Source organism: Lissotriton vulgaris, chromosome 7 (assembly GCF_964263255.1).
Source record: "Lissotriton vulgaris chromosome 7, aLisVul1.2, whole genome shotgun sequence".
NCBI classification, from domain to species: domain Eukaryota; kingdom Metazoa; phylum Chordata; class Amphibia; order Caudata; family Salamandridae; genus Lissotriton; species Lissotriton vulgaris.
The window spans coordinates 1,666,826,434-1,666,842,106 of NC_141695.1; the positions used below are offsets into that span (position 1 = coordinate 1,666,826,434).

At 42.4% G+C, this 15,673-nt stretch overlaps 1 protein-coding gene across 4 annotated transcripts in view; it reads right to left on the bottom strand.

The window, feature by feature from the left end:
* Positions 1–9,808: 9,808 nt before the first annotated feature.
* Positions 9,809–15,673, bottom strand: part of HCK (HCK proto-oncogene, Src family tyrosine kinase) — a 216,870-nt gene continuing 211,005 nt past the window's right edge. For 2 of the 4 annotated variants that reach the window (XM_086932677.1, XM_086932676.1), the window contains exons 13-14: positions 14,843–14,974; positions 9,809–11,924 (exon numbers count right to left, since the gene is read on the bottom strand). In XM_086932677.1, the coding sequence (XP_086788803.1) occupies positions 11,722–11,924; positions 14,843–14,974 (335 nt within the window). In that variant the 3' untranslated portion in view covers positions 9,809–11,721. The remainder of the gene's footprint in view (positions 11,925–14,842; positions 14,975–15,673) is intronic. The other 2 variants (XR_015297624.1, XR_015297623.1) reach the window with 2 other exon arrangements.

Sequence of the window (15,673 nt, forward strand, 5' to 3'; positions counted from 1 at the left end):
TAATGATATCGGTCAGAGGTTGCCAGGTATTACTGGATCTAAATAGGTTTTTTTCAGTAGTGGTCTAATTACTGCATGCTTCCAGCATCTTGGAACAATACCCACGTCTAGTGAGCAATTGAGTAGCTCCGTTAGCGGAGGAAGAATGACATCTATTGTTTCGATAGAATATACAGAGGTGCAGGGTCTGATTTAGTTGCCCTTATCAGATTACGGATAATTTCTTCGTTCAGCCTAGGAAATGTGATAGAATTTGAGTTGTGGATAATCCCCTGACATCAGTTTTCTCCCCAGGAACTAGTTCTGCCTTCCCATGAAATTGATCATAAATATCTATCACTTGTTTGTGAAAGAAGGATGCTATTTCATTACATCTTTCTTTTGTGGCTAGTAGGAATATGTTACTTTCCTGAGTGGTGGTTAGTGCTTTAACCACCTTGAATAATTTCTTGGGGAGTTTGAGGCCTGCAAAATATTTTCCTCATAAAATTTAGCCTGAGCTTTCTTAGTTTCGTTGATTAAGGCTTTATATTTTGTTTTATGAGACGGCTCATGCTCCTTCCTTCAGCTCCTTTCCAGTTTCCTGCATTCTTTTCTTAACGAGAGAAGATGCTCGTTGAACCAGGGGGCTTTCTTTGCATGTGTTTTAGGGTTGGTGCCTATTTTTGGGATGCATACGTCTAGTGACTGAACAATCCAATTCTCCCATTGCTGGTAAGCCTCCTCTAGACTGCCTGTTAAATTAGGAGTTGTATTATCCCGAGTTTTTGTACAGTCATGTCCAGTTTGCTATTGATGATGATTCGGAGATTCCCCACGCGGATGCTGGACATGGGTCTGAGTACAGCAGTGTGGAGAAGTGTGGCTCAGGGGTTAGAGGCGGCAGACCCGGAAGCTGAGATCGGCCCTGGACCAGGGTTCAATTCCCCGCCTCCGTGGGTCTTGGGCTAAAAATTCCACGGACTCGATAATTCTCGCTCTGGTGCCTTCTCGACTCATGGGTTCACACTCTGCGACTCTGGGCAATAGCTTGCTTAATCTCCACAACGGCCCCTCGCGGCGGGATGCCTGGCTTTCACCTTGTGGATACCCTGCTGGGGTTATCTCACAGGGGAATACCAGGACGGGTTCCCTAAGCAAGCGCCGGGAAACCCACTGCGGGTAGCTGTGCACTATATAAGCGCAAATACATTTACATTTACATTTACCAGTTAGAGTCCCATGGCAAAGTGTTCTTGCCAAAGATCACTACTTACATCATGTCAGTATTGAGCTTGAGACAGCTGCCTTTCACCCAGTTAGTGACTTCGATCATGCAGGTGGTGAACTTGTTTCTTGTTCCTGGGTCTTGTTTGAAAGGGAAAGTATGAGTTGCAAAGGAGACAATGTTGATGTCGTGATGTTGACCAGAGGTAAGCTGAGTGATGAACCTTGAAGCACTCCGCAGATGAGTTTGTGTGCTTCTGAGGAGTAGGATGACTGGATGACAGAGTGTATTATACAGTTTAAGATGGAACAGATCTGATTCTGTTACAAATATGCGGATGGCATACAAATCAATCTAAAAATGTATTAACCTGACAGACTTTTACAACTCAAAACGTTTTTTGCAATTGTAAATGTTATATATAGTGCTTACTACCCATGACATGGTTTTAAAGTGCTTTTTGGTGATACCTTGGATACAAAGAAAAGCTACAAGCTGTCCCCATCCTTGTAATCTCCAATCTTGACAATGACAATAGCCTATACTTTGGAGTAACCTGCTTCATCCTACACAAAATACAGCCAATCCAAAACATTGCCGCAAGACTCCTTCTCAACCTTTACCCAAGTAAAAGCATAGCTCCAGTCCTGCAAGCACTCAACTGGCTACGTATAGTTAGAAGAGCAATGTTATAGGCACTTTGCATTATCTGCAAACCCTCACAGGAAAAAGGATCACTATGCCTATAAGGTAAATTCAAGCAATACAAGAGAAACAGGAAGTTGCACTCCAGGCTTGCACCGCGGATCGCCACCTTACCATAAGAAATCAAGAGGAGACACTGGTTTCTCACTACAAGCCGCCATTGCTCTGGCCATCGCTCCAGCCAAGATTTGAAGCATTAAGGGGCATATGCACTTCAGAAGACAGTTGAAAACATGGTTATGTCTAAGATAACTACATCTCTCCACGGTGCTGGGATAGGACCTTGAATGATAATCACGCCTTCAAGTACAATCTGCAGTTTACAACACACAGATATGGAACAACCAAACTAGCACACTACTTTTCTGTAGCAAGGTATGTTATAGACTGCTGAACTATGGCTATTATATTTTTATTCTTATGTGCTATATATTCACTCCATTATGCTTATTAATCCTCCTACACTTATATAAACATATCTTCTATGAGTCTTGCTGATCACTGTGTACTGTACCAGGCAATAAACCAGCTACTACCAACCAATCAGGCATGGAATAATAGCTGAACAGATCTGCTACATACTGCTGGCCAATCAGAGGACTCTATTCTAGTCCTCCACTGCAAGTCCCAACTAGCTACAGATATGGCCTCTTCTTTATACCTCACAGTGACAATCAGATATGTGATGAAAGTAACAGCAGATTTCCCCACCATTTCTCTTTCCAACCATGCCTCCCCGGGGCCATAAGCTTTTAAACAAAATATCTCAGATTGGACAACCTGGTGCAATAACCAGTTAAGTGGACTATGATAATTATAAACACCCTAAAGGACCAACAGAGCTGCCCAAATCTGCTAGTGTAACAGCAAACCATAAACTGCATGTGCAGCTCTCATACCTCTTGATGCACCACGTATGTAAGTGTTGTGCCCTATAAGGCAATAACCACACCGCCTTTGTCATCATAACACAACATGGATACACTAACGTCAGAGGATCAGAAATAAAGACAACACCCTTCCAACCACACACCCTTCAGAGTAATCCATGAAGGAAGGTTCTTCAATGCGGTATTAAATGCTATATAAATGCTGACATACAAACCCTTAATTTTATTCTGAGTGCAACTCAATGGTACTCATTTTTACTTGGCTGAGAGATTCTGCCCTGCTGGGAAACTGAATTCTAACCATGAGTTGGGGGTTACACATAAACAGTCATGTTTTCTACTGTCTGGCCTTCAGACACAGTTCGGTCGTGGGAAATGATGCAGCCTCCTGGCGTGTGTGGAGGATTCGTGCACTGGGAGGTGGCGTCTTTGGAGGCCTGCAGATGTTCCCTCGCTCTGCAGCGCTGGCATCTCATACACAATTAAGATCCCTGAATAATAAGAATAATAAAGGACCTGCCCAGCCAAATGCATACAGCATTACTCTTAGTTTGAGGAAAAAGTAATGAGAACACCTAGGAAGTCGCGAATCTGAACTCAAGTGCTATAGTCAGGAAAACCATGCTAAAGTATTTATACAGAATCCAGTCTCCCTTGCTGCTTCCATCTTTTTTGTTCCCAAACAAAAATAAAGAATTAACCCCCAGATTCATCATTGTCATGTTTTGCGAGTCCTTAATAGAAATTTTTAAGGAATCACCATTAAAGACTCGCAAAACGGGATTCATGTAGAAATCGCGATATTTTTTGCGATTTCTACAGCTTCCTTATTTGCGAATCGCTAATTGCTAATCGCAAATAAGGAATTACTCCCCATTCATTCCTATGGGCCTAAAGGCCGATAGGAATGAATAGAGAGTCATTCCTTATTTGCGATTAGCAAATAGCGAATCGCAAATAAGGAAGCGATTTCAAGGGTGCCAGGGTGTCCTGTAGCACCCCTGAAATGGTAATGTACACTGGTGTTGCGCACACACATGTCCAAAGGACATGTGTGTGTGTAACATACAACTTAGAAAAATGTAGAAAAAAAATTAGAAAAAAAGTTTTCGCTATTTACCACGTAGTTACACTTCGCGGTAAATAGCGGCCCCAGATTGCGAATTCGCAATTTTAAAATGGTTCATGAATTACATTTAAGGAATCTCAAATTGAGATTTCTTAAATGCAATTATTCGCAATTTAGCGATTTTTGCATTTGGGATGATGAATCCCAAATGCAAAAATAGCGCTCGCAAAGGGCCAGATTCTCAGAATCTGGCCCTTTGCGAGCAGATTTCGGCTTGATGAATCTGGCTGAATGACCTTTAAATTACATCACAATTAAAAGTCTGTTGTCCATTACCCCTTAACCCTTGTTTCTGTCTTATTAAATTTGCTAATTTCAGATCAAGTCTTCACCAAATTTTACCTCACTGGAGCCTGAAATCTTTGAAATACAGGGATGCGTGAGATACAGCATTTAATATAAAAGTCTGGGCATTATGAATATCTACTGATGCTTTTTTGGGTTAAGTAATGTTCAAGTAATGTCTCTGCTGACTTTCTGCACCTCATTAGTCAGGTATTCCAAGACATTCTAGACCCTATGTTGTTGTTTAGCTCAATGGTACATTGATTGTTTTTCAGTACCTTAGTGGACCACTGGTAACATGTTACTGAAGCTTTAAGGAGACTGTGTCAAAACCCCCTGTATCACAATTTGGATAAATGCATTTTTGAAGTATCAACTATTACCTTCTAAGGTTTACCATCTCTGCAGAAAGCATAATGATGGATGGAGACAAAGTTAAAGGTGGGATACATACCCAAAACTGTAAAGAAGACCAACATTTCCTCTGTTTTGCCAATTCCTAAAGTCAGTTGAGTTGCCAGTATCTAAGTGATACAGAGTAACACTCTCCCATTTATTATAAAGAGTTACTGGAGATAAAAGAATCCCTTGTTTGGAGAGATCTGAATGTAAAGTTCTTGTGTGGACAGATCATACGAACCTTGGATTTTTCATAATTTATGAGATACTAATAAACAACATGCATGGGTGGAGGCTGTTTTTTTCTCTTCTTTTAACTTTGAAGTAACTTACAGACCTGGCAGTAGGGATGGAAATGAAGATGCATTTGATCACCCTGAAGAGCCACCAAACTCTGAAATTCCAGCTCCTTACATCCTGGATATTAAGAAATATTCTTTGAAATTTATTGATGAAGCATAAGTCTCCCAAAAGTCACAAGACTCACAGAAATTGCTAGCCATCGAGTCAGGATATCAACCTAGTCAACGTGATATGAAGGAACATGTATTTTCATGATTTACCTATATAAAAGGCAAGGGCACCTGCACTAAACCAATGCTTTTTCCCATGCAATTGCGCATTCCATCGCATCCTTGGTCACAAACCTCCCTGGATTTTATTGTTGAGTTACCCCTTTCTGATAGTTGTAAGTCTTGCTAGTAGTTACATTCACTACCTACTGCATCAATACTAGCCAAAGAGATTTTGAAACAAGTAGTGAGGCTACATTACTTTCTTGATGTTGTAGTTAAAGACAAAGATTCTCAGTGTATTTCTCAATTTTGGTTGTCTTTATTTCATTCTTTAGAACTAAAAGGAAATAATTCCAGTAGTTTTCATCCTCAGTCTGATGGGCACACTGACAGTCAACAAACAAATGCTGTGCTGTTTTCTCACATAATATCAGAAACACTGGATCAAGTGGATTCTGGAGGTTGACTCTGCCACTAAGAATTTTCTTCACAGTGAACTTCACTATTTACTGTTTTTATGCCTTTTATCTTTGTATGCTTTCTAGTTCGTAAGCCTTCTGCAATTCTTTATTGTCATCTCTCATCTCCTTCATCCAAGGCTTGCTTCACAATTTTATAGTACATCTGAATGCATCCAAATAGTCCTGTAAAAGGTATGCAGATGTACATCGACAATCCGCACCCAACAATAAAGCAGCAAATTCTGGGACTGATATAGAGCTTCGCAGACTGAGTTAACTCCGTCCCATACGTGACGGGTATCCTGTCTGCCGTTAGAAGTCCCTTATATCCTGTGGCATTTGTAATACGGTGGACGGGATATCTGTCACATTTTTGACAGAGTAACCTGTCTGCTAAACTCTAAATCAGGCCCTTTGTCTGGATCTTTACTCATTTCTTACATTTGCTTGATTTCACCCTAATTTCACCTCAAGTTTAGATAGGTCTTTTCCTATCACTAGGTTATTGAATCCAGTTGCTTTACAACTGTTATTACCTTCACATTGGCATGTGCATTCTGTTTTTCATGTGTCCTTCTTGAAATGTTTCATGTGTCCCTCCTCTGATTGTTGGAAGTGATGATGAGTAAGAAGCTGATGTGACTCTTGAGTACCAAATCTGAATCTTACAACTGCAGTATGTGTGGCACGGGAGGGCTATGGTCTAGCTGGGTGATTATGGGAACCAGCATCTTTTGAGGATGCTACTTGCTTGGTAAGGTTGTTGCATTCTCATTTTACTTTAAAATGGAGGGATTACTCTGAGAAGGGTGTACTGTCAGGATTTAGGATACCTACTGGCTATGGAGAGCCATGGGGCTGTCTGGACGTGTACAGAGAATCTGTGTACTGGGCATCTTTGGAGACTGTGGGCAAGTTGGCAGTGAGAGATGGTTCCCTCGAGCTGTGGGCCTGGCATCTCATATGGAATTCTTCTGCATATATAATAAAAAGAAAGGAGGGACTGCCTGGGAAATTGTGTGCAGCAGGCATTGTGGCTTGAGGAAACATCAATGAGAGAAATAGGAAGGCATAGTGTCACTTTGAAATAACTTTCTGTGGCTGAATATTGTTCTGGGAGAATTTAGGCTTGATCGGTATTTAAGGCCACTGATCTGTCATCACCTTGTTAAGCAACTTTTAAAGCTGGTGGTTTTTTTTTGCTATTGCAAGTTCAAACCCAGCTTTCGTCTTATGTGGACTTTTTTGTTTTCTTGCTTCCTTGGTTCTTTTCGGAGGCCTCCCCCTCTATATATCCTCGTTTTCTTGATTAGTTAACTTTCTGGTTCTGGGTTTGGCCCTTAGAGTGGCTTTTGGTCTGAGAGTCGTCTGCTATCAGAAAGGTAAATTACATGTTGTATTGAGAATTACTTTGCCTCACCGCAAGCAGGGGAGCAGAGCTGAATACAGGTTCACGGAAGGGGTGGGAACTTTGACGAAAGTGTGACTACAAGACCTCCCACTCATGCCCCGTGGGAACATGTTTCCCATTTCAATTGGGTAATTCCCTAAGCAGCGTCAAGTAAACTATTAAAAAAAAATTCTATATGCAAATCACATGCTAAATGTAACCAACACATATTAGTCATGTCTTCGGGGTAGTGACTTCTGTGATACCCACCTTGACGAAAACCCATTACCATTTTCAGGCCGATATAGAAGGGCTGAAACATGTTGGTGCCTTAGGATCATAGGACCATCACATCCTCATATCCCTATATACATATTTTGTAACCTTCACTCCCCCTCTTCTAATAAAAGGATACTTTTAGAGTGGGGGAGGAATTTTATCTTAAAAATGATGCCCCGTACACCGTATCTTCATAAGTGCTCCCAGGAATATGGTTGAGCCCAAACAGACTTTTAGGAGTTAGGGTGAACCCGATGATGAAGCATGCCACTACTACAGTGGGTGAGGGTTATATATTCCCTTCCCGGCCACAATATCGGGTGTGCTGTTAAAAGGCATACCAGTGATGCCCAACCTCCATCGTTTCCAAGGAGACAGATTGGCTCTAGATGGGATACATGTTTGTTTTTGTGTATTGATAATTACCACTTTTAAATTACATTTTTTATTTAGCCTCTCTAGATCATGAAGCCACAAGCGACACCAGAGTTTCTACCCTCCTTTTGTTTTTTTACTCCTTTTACTTTTATCTTTCCACAGTGCCATTAGTGCTGAGCATTGAGGTGGGTGGAAGAGGTTGGTTGAGCAGTGTAATTTGTACATCAAAAGAACTGGTCTCCAATCCTAACATCAACCTAGTGAGCTACCTTCCTTGTAGTTAGGACACAAATCATCAGTTTTAAATTGCCAATATTTTATGTGACAACTCTCCTTACATTTCTGGTCGACCATCTCATGCATTGCCAACTTTCTGTACAATAGTTTGATTTTACACTTTCTCTTTGCTACATATACTATCCCTCTAGTATATGTCATTATGGGATGGGAAGATCTTCAAGTCCATGGCATTTCATGGATGGGTACATTGTCCCATTGCAGGTTTTCATGATGGCTTCCTTTACTCATTTCTTCTCCTTTTTACGCTTCATCTACGCCCTCCCACTCCTCCCGCTCACATACTCATTTTTTTCCCAGCCCCCTACTTTTGTGCCTGCTGCATTGCACAAGCTCCCTCGCTCTCTCTTCACTCATAATTTCGACCTCTCCCTACGGCTCTGAAACTGTGCCCCCAGTCACTCGTAATCCATCTTTGTTCCTCATTCGCTTCCCTTCTTCCCCCTTACTAGCCCTTCTATTTCCCTGCTTTCCACTTACTAGTGCTCCCACGGTGGACTTTGATGGTCTAGTGATCCATGTGCCAGCCGCCAAACCACTACATGGGGGCAATCGCTGCACGTCCGGGCTCCAATTGGACACGATTGGTCTTAGGAACCATTTACGTTTTCAAATTGGTCACATAGCACCGCTCTAATCTGAATATTTATAGTTAATTTGCAAGTTTTGGTGATGAGAAAGAGGGGTTAGATAGTTGGTTAGTATTTTAAGAAAGTTTTTAATGAATAAAGTGAAAGTGTTTGTGTTTTAATGAACTGCACTTTTGCACTCTGCACTTTATTAACATTTAAAACTAGAGGGGTGTGTAAGAAGCTGTGTTTACAACCTGATCTACACGTCTAGTTTTGAGCTTACTCTCTTTGTTATCTGCCATTTTGGGGTAGGTGGGCTTTGATGGTCCAGGGCTCCAAGTGCTGGCTGGACGTTGTTGTGTTTTATTAAACTGCACTTTGCACTCCACACTTTATTAAAATTACCAACTAGAGATAGGTGTAAGTCCACTCTACACCTCGAGTTTTGGGTTCACTCTCCTTTTAATGTGCCTTTTGGGGGAGGAGGGCGTTTTCAGTCCACTGCTCCATGAGACTGGGTAGAAGCCTCTATCTATGCTGTCAATAATATCTGGGTCACCATTAGATTAGATTAGACTTCGTGCAACTTATCAATTAATTCAGCAGTTTCTCCGCAGTAATGGAAGGAAGTACAAATTCTTCCAATCTTGAAAAAAATCATGAGACCTATATCAATTGTCAAATTAAAGGTCCATTTCTCATTTGCCTTTTCCTTCAAAGGTCCTGGAGAGAGACATTGATGGACAATGTCCTCCAACACCCTGACTGACGGTGGACTGCCCGCTAATTTATAGATCAGCCCCATAGACACTACACTTCATCTCTCCTAAAGAAACCCCCAGTAAACTTTCCAGTCACCAAACCAGAGCATATCACAATCAATGTATTAGCTATTAACCTTTTACAAATTTGTAAAATAATAGCCAGATAATATGAATCTGGTATTTGTCCTTTAAAAGCACTCATTTTAATATTCACATTCTGTAAAAATACATGGCTTTCCTAAATGGGAAATTTTGCAATTGTTCGGTTGTAGAACTGGTAAGGGTGTATTCTTTGGTTAATGAACAGCGTAGCGTCTATTTGCTGCAACACAGAGTAGTTAATATTTTTAAACCACAAAACAAATGACAAGAAAGAAGAATTTTTCAATAAATGTTCAAATATGTCTCCATATTCCAGCTGCAGATGTGGATCAACCTTGCGATTTATCCACTGGATGCCTTGTAATTGCGCGTTCCTTGAATGGTGAAAAATATCTATTAGCAGAAATACAAAAATCACTTAAAGTTTTTAGACCTGAGTTTTACTTTACTTGCCTTTATTAAGCAAACACTTTCTTGTTTGGAGGGTAGTATCTACATGTACAATTTGTTTTCACCCACATTGTAAGCTGGCAATTTCTAAAAAGTTCTAGTAAATTGTCTTTGCAGAAAAATAGAACCCCCTATTAAAAAAAAGCCTAAAAAGCCCTTCACAAAATTTCAATGCAGTTCGAATAGATGTGAAAGAGAAGAATATCAAAATGAGCTATGGGCACGCCCTCAGTGACCCCCTTGAAGGTGACCTGCTCCTTCCATACTTCTATCACAATCTGTGTGCTTTGAGCTGGACCAGAGCTCTTAGCTCTTTTTCTGCCTCCCCGCAGACTCCCCGCGACAGCCTGGCTAGCGGGTGATGATCACATCCCTTGCACTCTGCACAGAACTCAGTGGCTTTGCCAGGAGAACTGTGCACCAGAGGAAGGCACTTGGTATACAATTTTAGGGCAATGCGTAGACGATTGACTGAACTTCCCTAGTGGTTGCACCTCTAGTACAAGAAGGTTGATATATGAAGGCTGCAAGCCCTCACCACTCACTAAAGCAGAACTGTGCACTCATCAAATGAATACCTTATTTCTATCTCTCAAATATTACTTGCCTTTGTGGGGTTCCTACTTATGTGGGTTGCACCAACTACATGAAGACATTAGGACAACAGGGTTGTCATGCTGGGGGCAGCCGGACGAGGGTTGCTAAGACTTCTCCTGATAAGGCTGCTGTTGCCTTCTGAGAGCACCCATTATACAAACACTTAAATGTATAAATAATTAAAAAGACCAACATTGCAAAACTGGCTTCAGAACCTCTAAAGACACCTACTAAGGAAAGGAGAGTCAAGAGTTTCAAACTGAAGGACTCCTAGAGAACTGCCATGAAGGGGATATTTTATGTAATTTGGGTGACTTCCAACAGAAGACAGTCATACAATAGTTGGTAGACTTGGAGCTTTTCTGAGGCCCATTCTGATGCTAAATGATGGACAAGAAGGTGGGAATAACACTTCCATTGGAATCTGATGGACCAGAATCATTGTCTTACCTTGAGTGTTAGAGAGACGATTCCCGAAGATGCTAATGCAAGCTCGCGATAGCGGGTGGTCCCTGAGATTAGAGGCACCAGACTTTAAGTGACGGCCTCATCAAAGTGAGCCTCTGCCAGGGTTTTGTATTTTCAGAAGTGCTATCTTGGCAAAACATGATCTAGATTGAATCCTTGACTGCAGGAATACATATCACACCTTTTCTTTTTGATGCTCTACAGCCTTTAAAGCTGATCTGTTGCTTGTGACAACTCTTAGTCATGCAAACAGAGGTAAGTGGTATATATGATGCACCCTTGATGATTGTGTATTTTTAACCTCATCACTGCGGCGCTAATTCCGCCGCAGTGCTGAACATTCCGATCGCGGGCGTGGTCATGACGGCTCCCGGCCGTCATCAGCACACGCCCACCGTGACTCATGACGGCCAGGAGCCGTCATGAGCATCGAAGAGGTTAAGAGTACACCATAATAATAACAATCATTCCTTTTTATACATCATAGAACTGCTGCTCAACTCAATGGTACACATTCTATCGATTATGAATAGACGAAAGGCTGAATTATCCTGGCCAGGATTCAAACAAGTGACCTGTCTGGTGTACAAATGTTTCTGCACCTGTGTGTCAGCTTGCAGACATTAAACTAGGAGGTAGGACACTTCAATAGTGAATTTGCAAGTTCGATAAATCTTTGGCTCAATCACAGGTGCTCCAGCGGTGTTTTCTACTTGGGAGCTATGGCCAGACATTTCTGCTGCTCCTGGTCTAGATTTAAGAGTTTTTTGTGCCTTGTCCTTGATAGCATAGGGTAGACATGTTTGCAACACATGAGCCAACAGACCTATCTGCTAGGGTTGCTGCTGATATTGGCCTTCTGTGGCTGTATAGAAATCCTCTAGCACAGACTGTGCATACTCGAAGGTCGGTCGGTCTTCAGGCCTGTTCTTCCAGCATATCATCATAATGTCGTACAGTTCCTGAGGGCAGTTTTCTGGACGGGACATTCGGTAACCGCGTTCCAGGGCACGGATCACCTCAGGATTAGACATACCTGTAGTTAAAAATGCAGAAAGCATGCAGTGTATGAATGGTGGAGAGAGGAAGAGTGATAGGCAAAGAGGTGGGAGATAAACTGAGATCATTGCGTATCTTACGTTTACGATTAAATTGGCGTATACCACGTGGGGTATGTTACAACATAGTCATGAGGGAATGCATACTTCACAGGAACTACAAACATGCTTGTATTTCTTTGCCAAAATAATTCTGCCTTCTTTGAAAGAATGCATTTGTACAGTTGTAGGGCAATCTGACAAATGGATACAGCTAACAAGTGTGAGGATACATCACACAGAGATAAATACAAACCAAATGGAGGTAAATATTTGTGAATGAAACTCGCAGGGCAACGCTGCAGTTGACCACATTCTGCCTCATCAAATGCCACCAACTAGTCCAGGAGGAAGACTTAGGATCCCAGAAACTTCACATAAGTTGTGAAGTCCTGCAGGTCTCAATTCTCTCCCCATCACATTCAACCTGTACATGGAACTCTGTCTCAGCTCAATCACAGACAGTGGTATCAAGCTCCATAGGTGTGTTGAGGATACATAACTCTACTTGAAAATATCAATCAAAGAAACCCTAGCAGAGTGTATAGACAGTAGCTCCAACAGTGGCAAAGAAATATTTGTCATAATCAAAGACTTAACTTCACAAGCCGCCACCACAGCATCACACCCTTGTAAGAACTACGTGACAACCTCTTGGAATTCTTCAGCAACAAAACCAAAGCCATCTGCAACAATATTGACCCTCAACTGAACCCCTTTACCCTCAACCCCAGCCTTCCCACAAACACCCATGGAAAAACCTGGACTGCCTGGGAAACACTCACCAAGAAAGGACAGCCAACATAATGAGGATCATTCATCCCGGGGCACCAACGGATCCCTGCTTCCACCACATCTACAATATGGGCACCACCCTTATCAGACAAGTCCTCACCTGCATCCTGAACAGCTCCATCAACTTCGAGGTATTACTGGATGTCTGAAAACATGCAATGGTCCACAAATTGGTAAAGAAAACCTCCGCAGACCACACATAACTAGAAAACTACTGCCCGATCTCCCTTCTACCCTACCCAGCAAAGGTCATGGAAAAAGCCATAGAGAAGCATCTCTCTCACTACTTCAATGCACACCAGCCCTTAGACACCACGCAATTAGGTTTAGAGTCTAACCACAGCACCAAGACTGCCCTCATCGCAGCAACTGATGAGGATCAGACTGATCCTCTACCATGAAGACACAGTGCCCCTTATACATCTTGACCTCTCTGCATCTTTCAACGCTGTCTCCAACTCCACCCTGATCAGACAACTACATCAAACAGGCATACAAGGACCCCCCCTCAACTGGGTCTGTTTCTTCCTCACAGAAAAAACACAAAGAGTCTCCCTGCCACCCTACACAACAGAAGCCAAGAACCTCATTGCGTAGTTCCCCAAGGATCATCTCTCAGTCCAACCTTATTCGAAATATACACAGCTCCACTAGCAGACCTCAACAGATCATATAACATAAATATATACTCTCCTATGCAGACAACATTCAACTGATACTCTTCCTGTCAGACAAGACCTCCACTCCAAAAAAGAACTTTGGCACATGCATGTCTGCTGTAACGACATGGATGAAATCCAAGTGCCTTAAACTAAACACTGACAAAACTGAAGGTGTGATCTTTGGAAAGATAGCCTCCACTCGGAACTCCATCTGGTGGCCAATTGACCATGGCCCCTCGCCCATCCCTACTACCCACGCAAGAAGTCATGGAATCATCCTGGGTGATAAGCTCAACATGACAGCCCAGGTAAACACAGTGGCCTCCACTTGCTTCCACATCTTTAGGATGCTGCAAATGAACTTCGAAGGGCTACCAGTGAACACCATGAAAATGATCATCCTGATCACCAGCAGACTCTACTACGGCCACTCACTCTATGTAGAAATCACTACGAAGCTCCTTAACTGGCTCCTGACCACTCAAAACGCTGCTGTGAAACTCATCCTCAGCCTACCTTGTTGCAATCAAATCACCCTGCATCTTGGAGAACTGCGTTGACTCCCAATCCACAAACGCACCCAGTTCAAACTAATCACACCCACACATACAAGGCACCACAGAAAACTGACCCTGCATACCTTAATACCTTGACATACACTTCTACACACATCCCAGGCACCACCGCTGAGCCGAACTCCCACTGGCCCGCAAACCCTGCATCCGCAAAGCCACAACCGGAGACGGTACCTTCTCCTTTATCTCCCCAAAGCTTGGAATGACCTCCCTCTCCACATCAGAGACTCCTTATCATTTCATGAGCTCCGCAAGAAGCTGAAGAGCTGGCTCTTCGAGTATCCTCATCAAGGAGACAGCTGCCTATCTCAACTGCTATGGATCTGGATATCCTCACGGGGAATTACTGCACTATACACCTACATAAAGCATACTTACCACATTGTACACAATGCAACACTTCTCATTACAGACATGAAGAAATCTGAGATCATCTGAACACTGATAGAATCTACCACAAAGAGTACATAATCTTCAAGACAAACTGCATCACCAGAAAAGGTGCCTCAACATGCCTGGCTGAAAAAATAACCACCTTCGGTAGTCAAGACTACACAAGGAAAGACAATATTACACCATTTTACCACGCTATGCATGTTTCTATGTGTGCTAGTGTGTGCCAAGTGGCAATGGTGAATACACGTTGATGGGGCTCTCTGCAGAAGGTGGTGAAGGGCCCCTCAGACTTCTGTATCCCATAGATATTCATAGACATTGCCTGATTGGGGGGGACTTCTGTTGGGTGGGGTCCCCCTTTCACAGCAGGGGTCTGGTTATGGCCTTGTGGTGGTGCTATGCTTTGTCTGTTATGCATCCTTTTCTCACCTGGATACGGGGTGCGTCCGTAGGTCACAATCTCCATCAGGAGGATCCCAAACGACCAAACGTCAGATTTTATGGTGAAGGAGCCGAAGTTGATAGCTTCTGGTGCTGTCCACTTAATTGGAAACTTGGCACCTGTGGGAAGATCAGAAATTGATATCATAATCTGAGCGACCACTTATCAAGAAGACCACTAACTGAATCTTATCTAGGTACTTATGCACTGCTGTTACTACCACTCATCTGTCCCAGCTATGTTTATGTTATTAACTTTAGATGGACTGATGGCTCATGACACCAAGTATAATACCTAGTTACACATTACTTTTGGGATAGGGATACCACCCTCTGGGAAAATTATGGTAGAGGCCTAAACACAAATAGTACACAAATCGACAAACTGATAGACTGTGTATATCAATACCAGGCAGAAGCACACTTTTGAAAATTGTGATTTTGCTTTAACTACAATATCTACTCCTTTTTCTTGATTGGTATTTTGGTAGTGGAGAATTCACTGCAATACAGCATCACAGACAGGCTGATGCTTTTAAACTGTAATGATACCCACCTAATGGGCCACAAACCTATGATGGCACAGGTCGTAGGGGACCTTCCCTTGAAGATGTTTATCCTAAAGAATGACCCTTCCCAAATCAAGAATCTGTCCTCAAAAAACACACAAGGCCCACATGACTTCTCACTAGCTCTAGAGGGAAACAGATTACTGTATTTTTCTTCTTTCATAGGCGATTGAATTGATTCTAGGGTAAACCTAAAACAGAGTAGCTGTTGCTCAACTTGGAATTATTGGCACAAAAATGAATCCCCGTC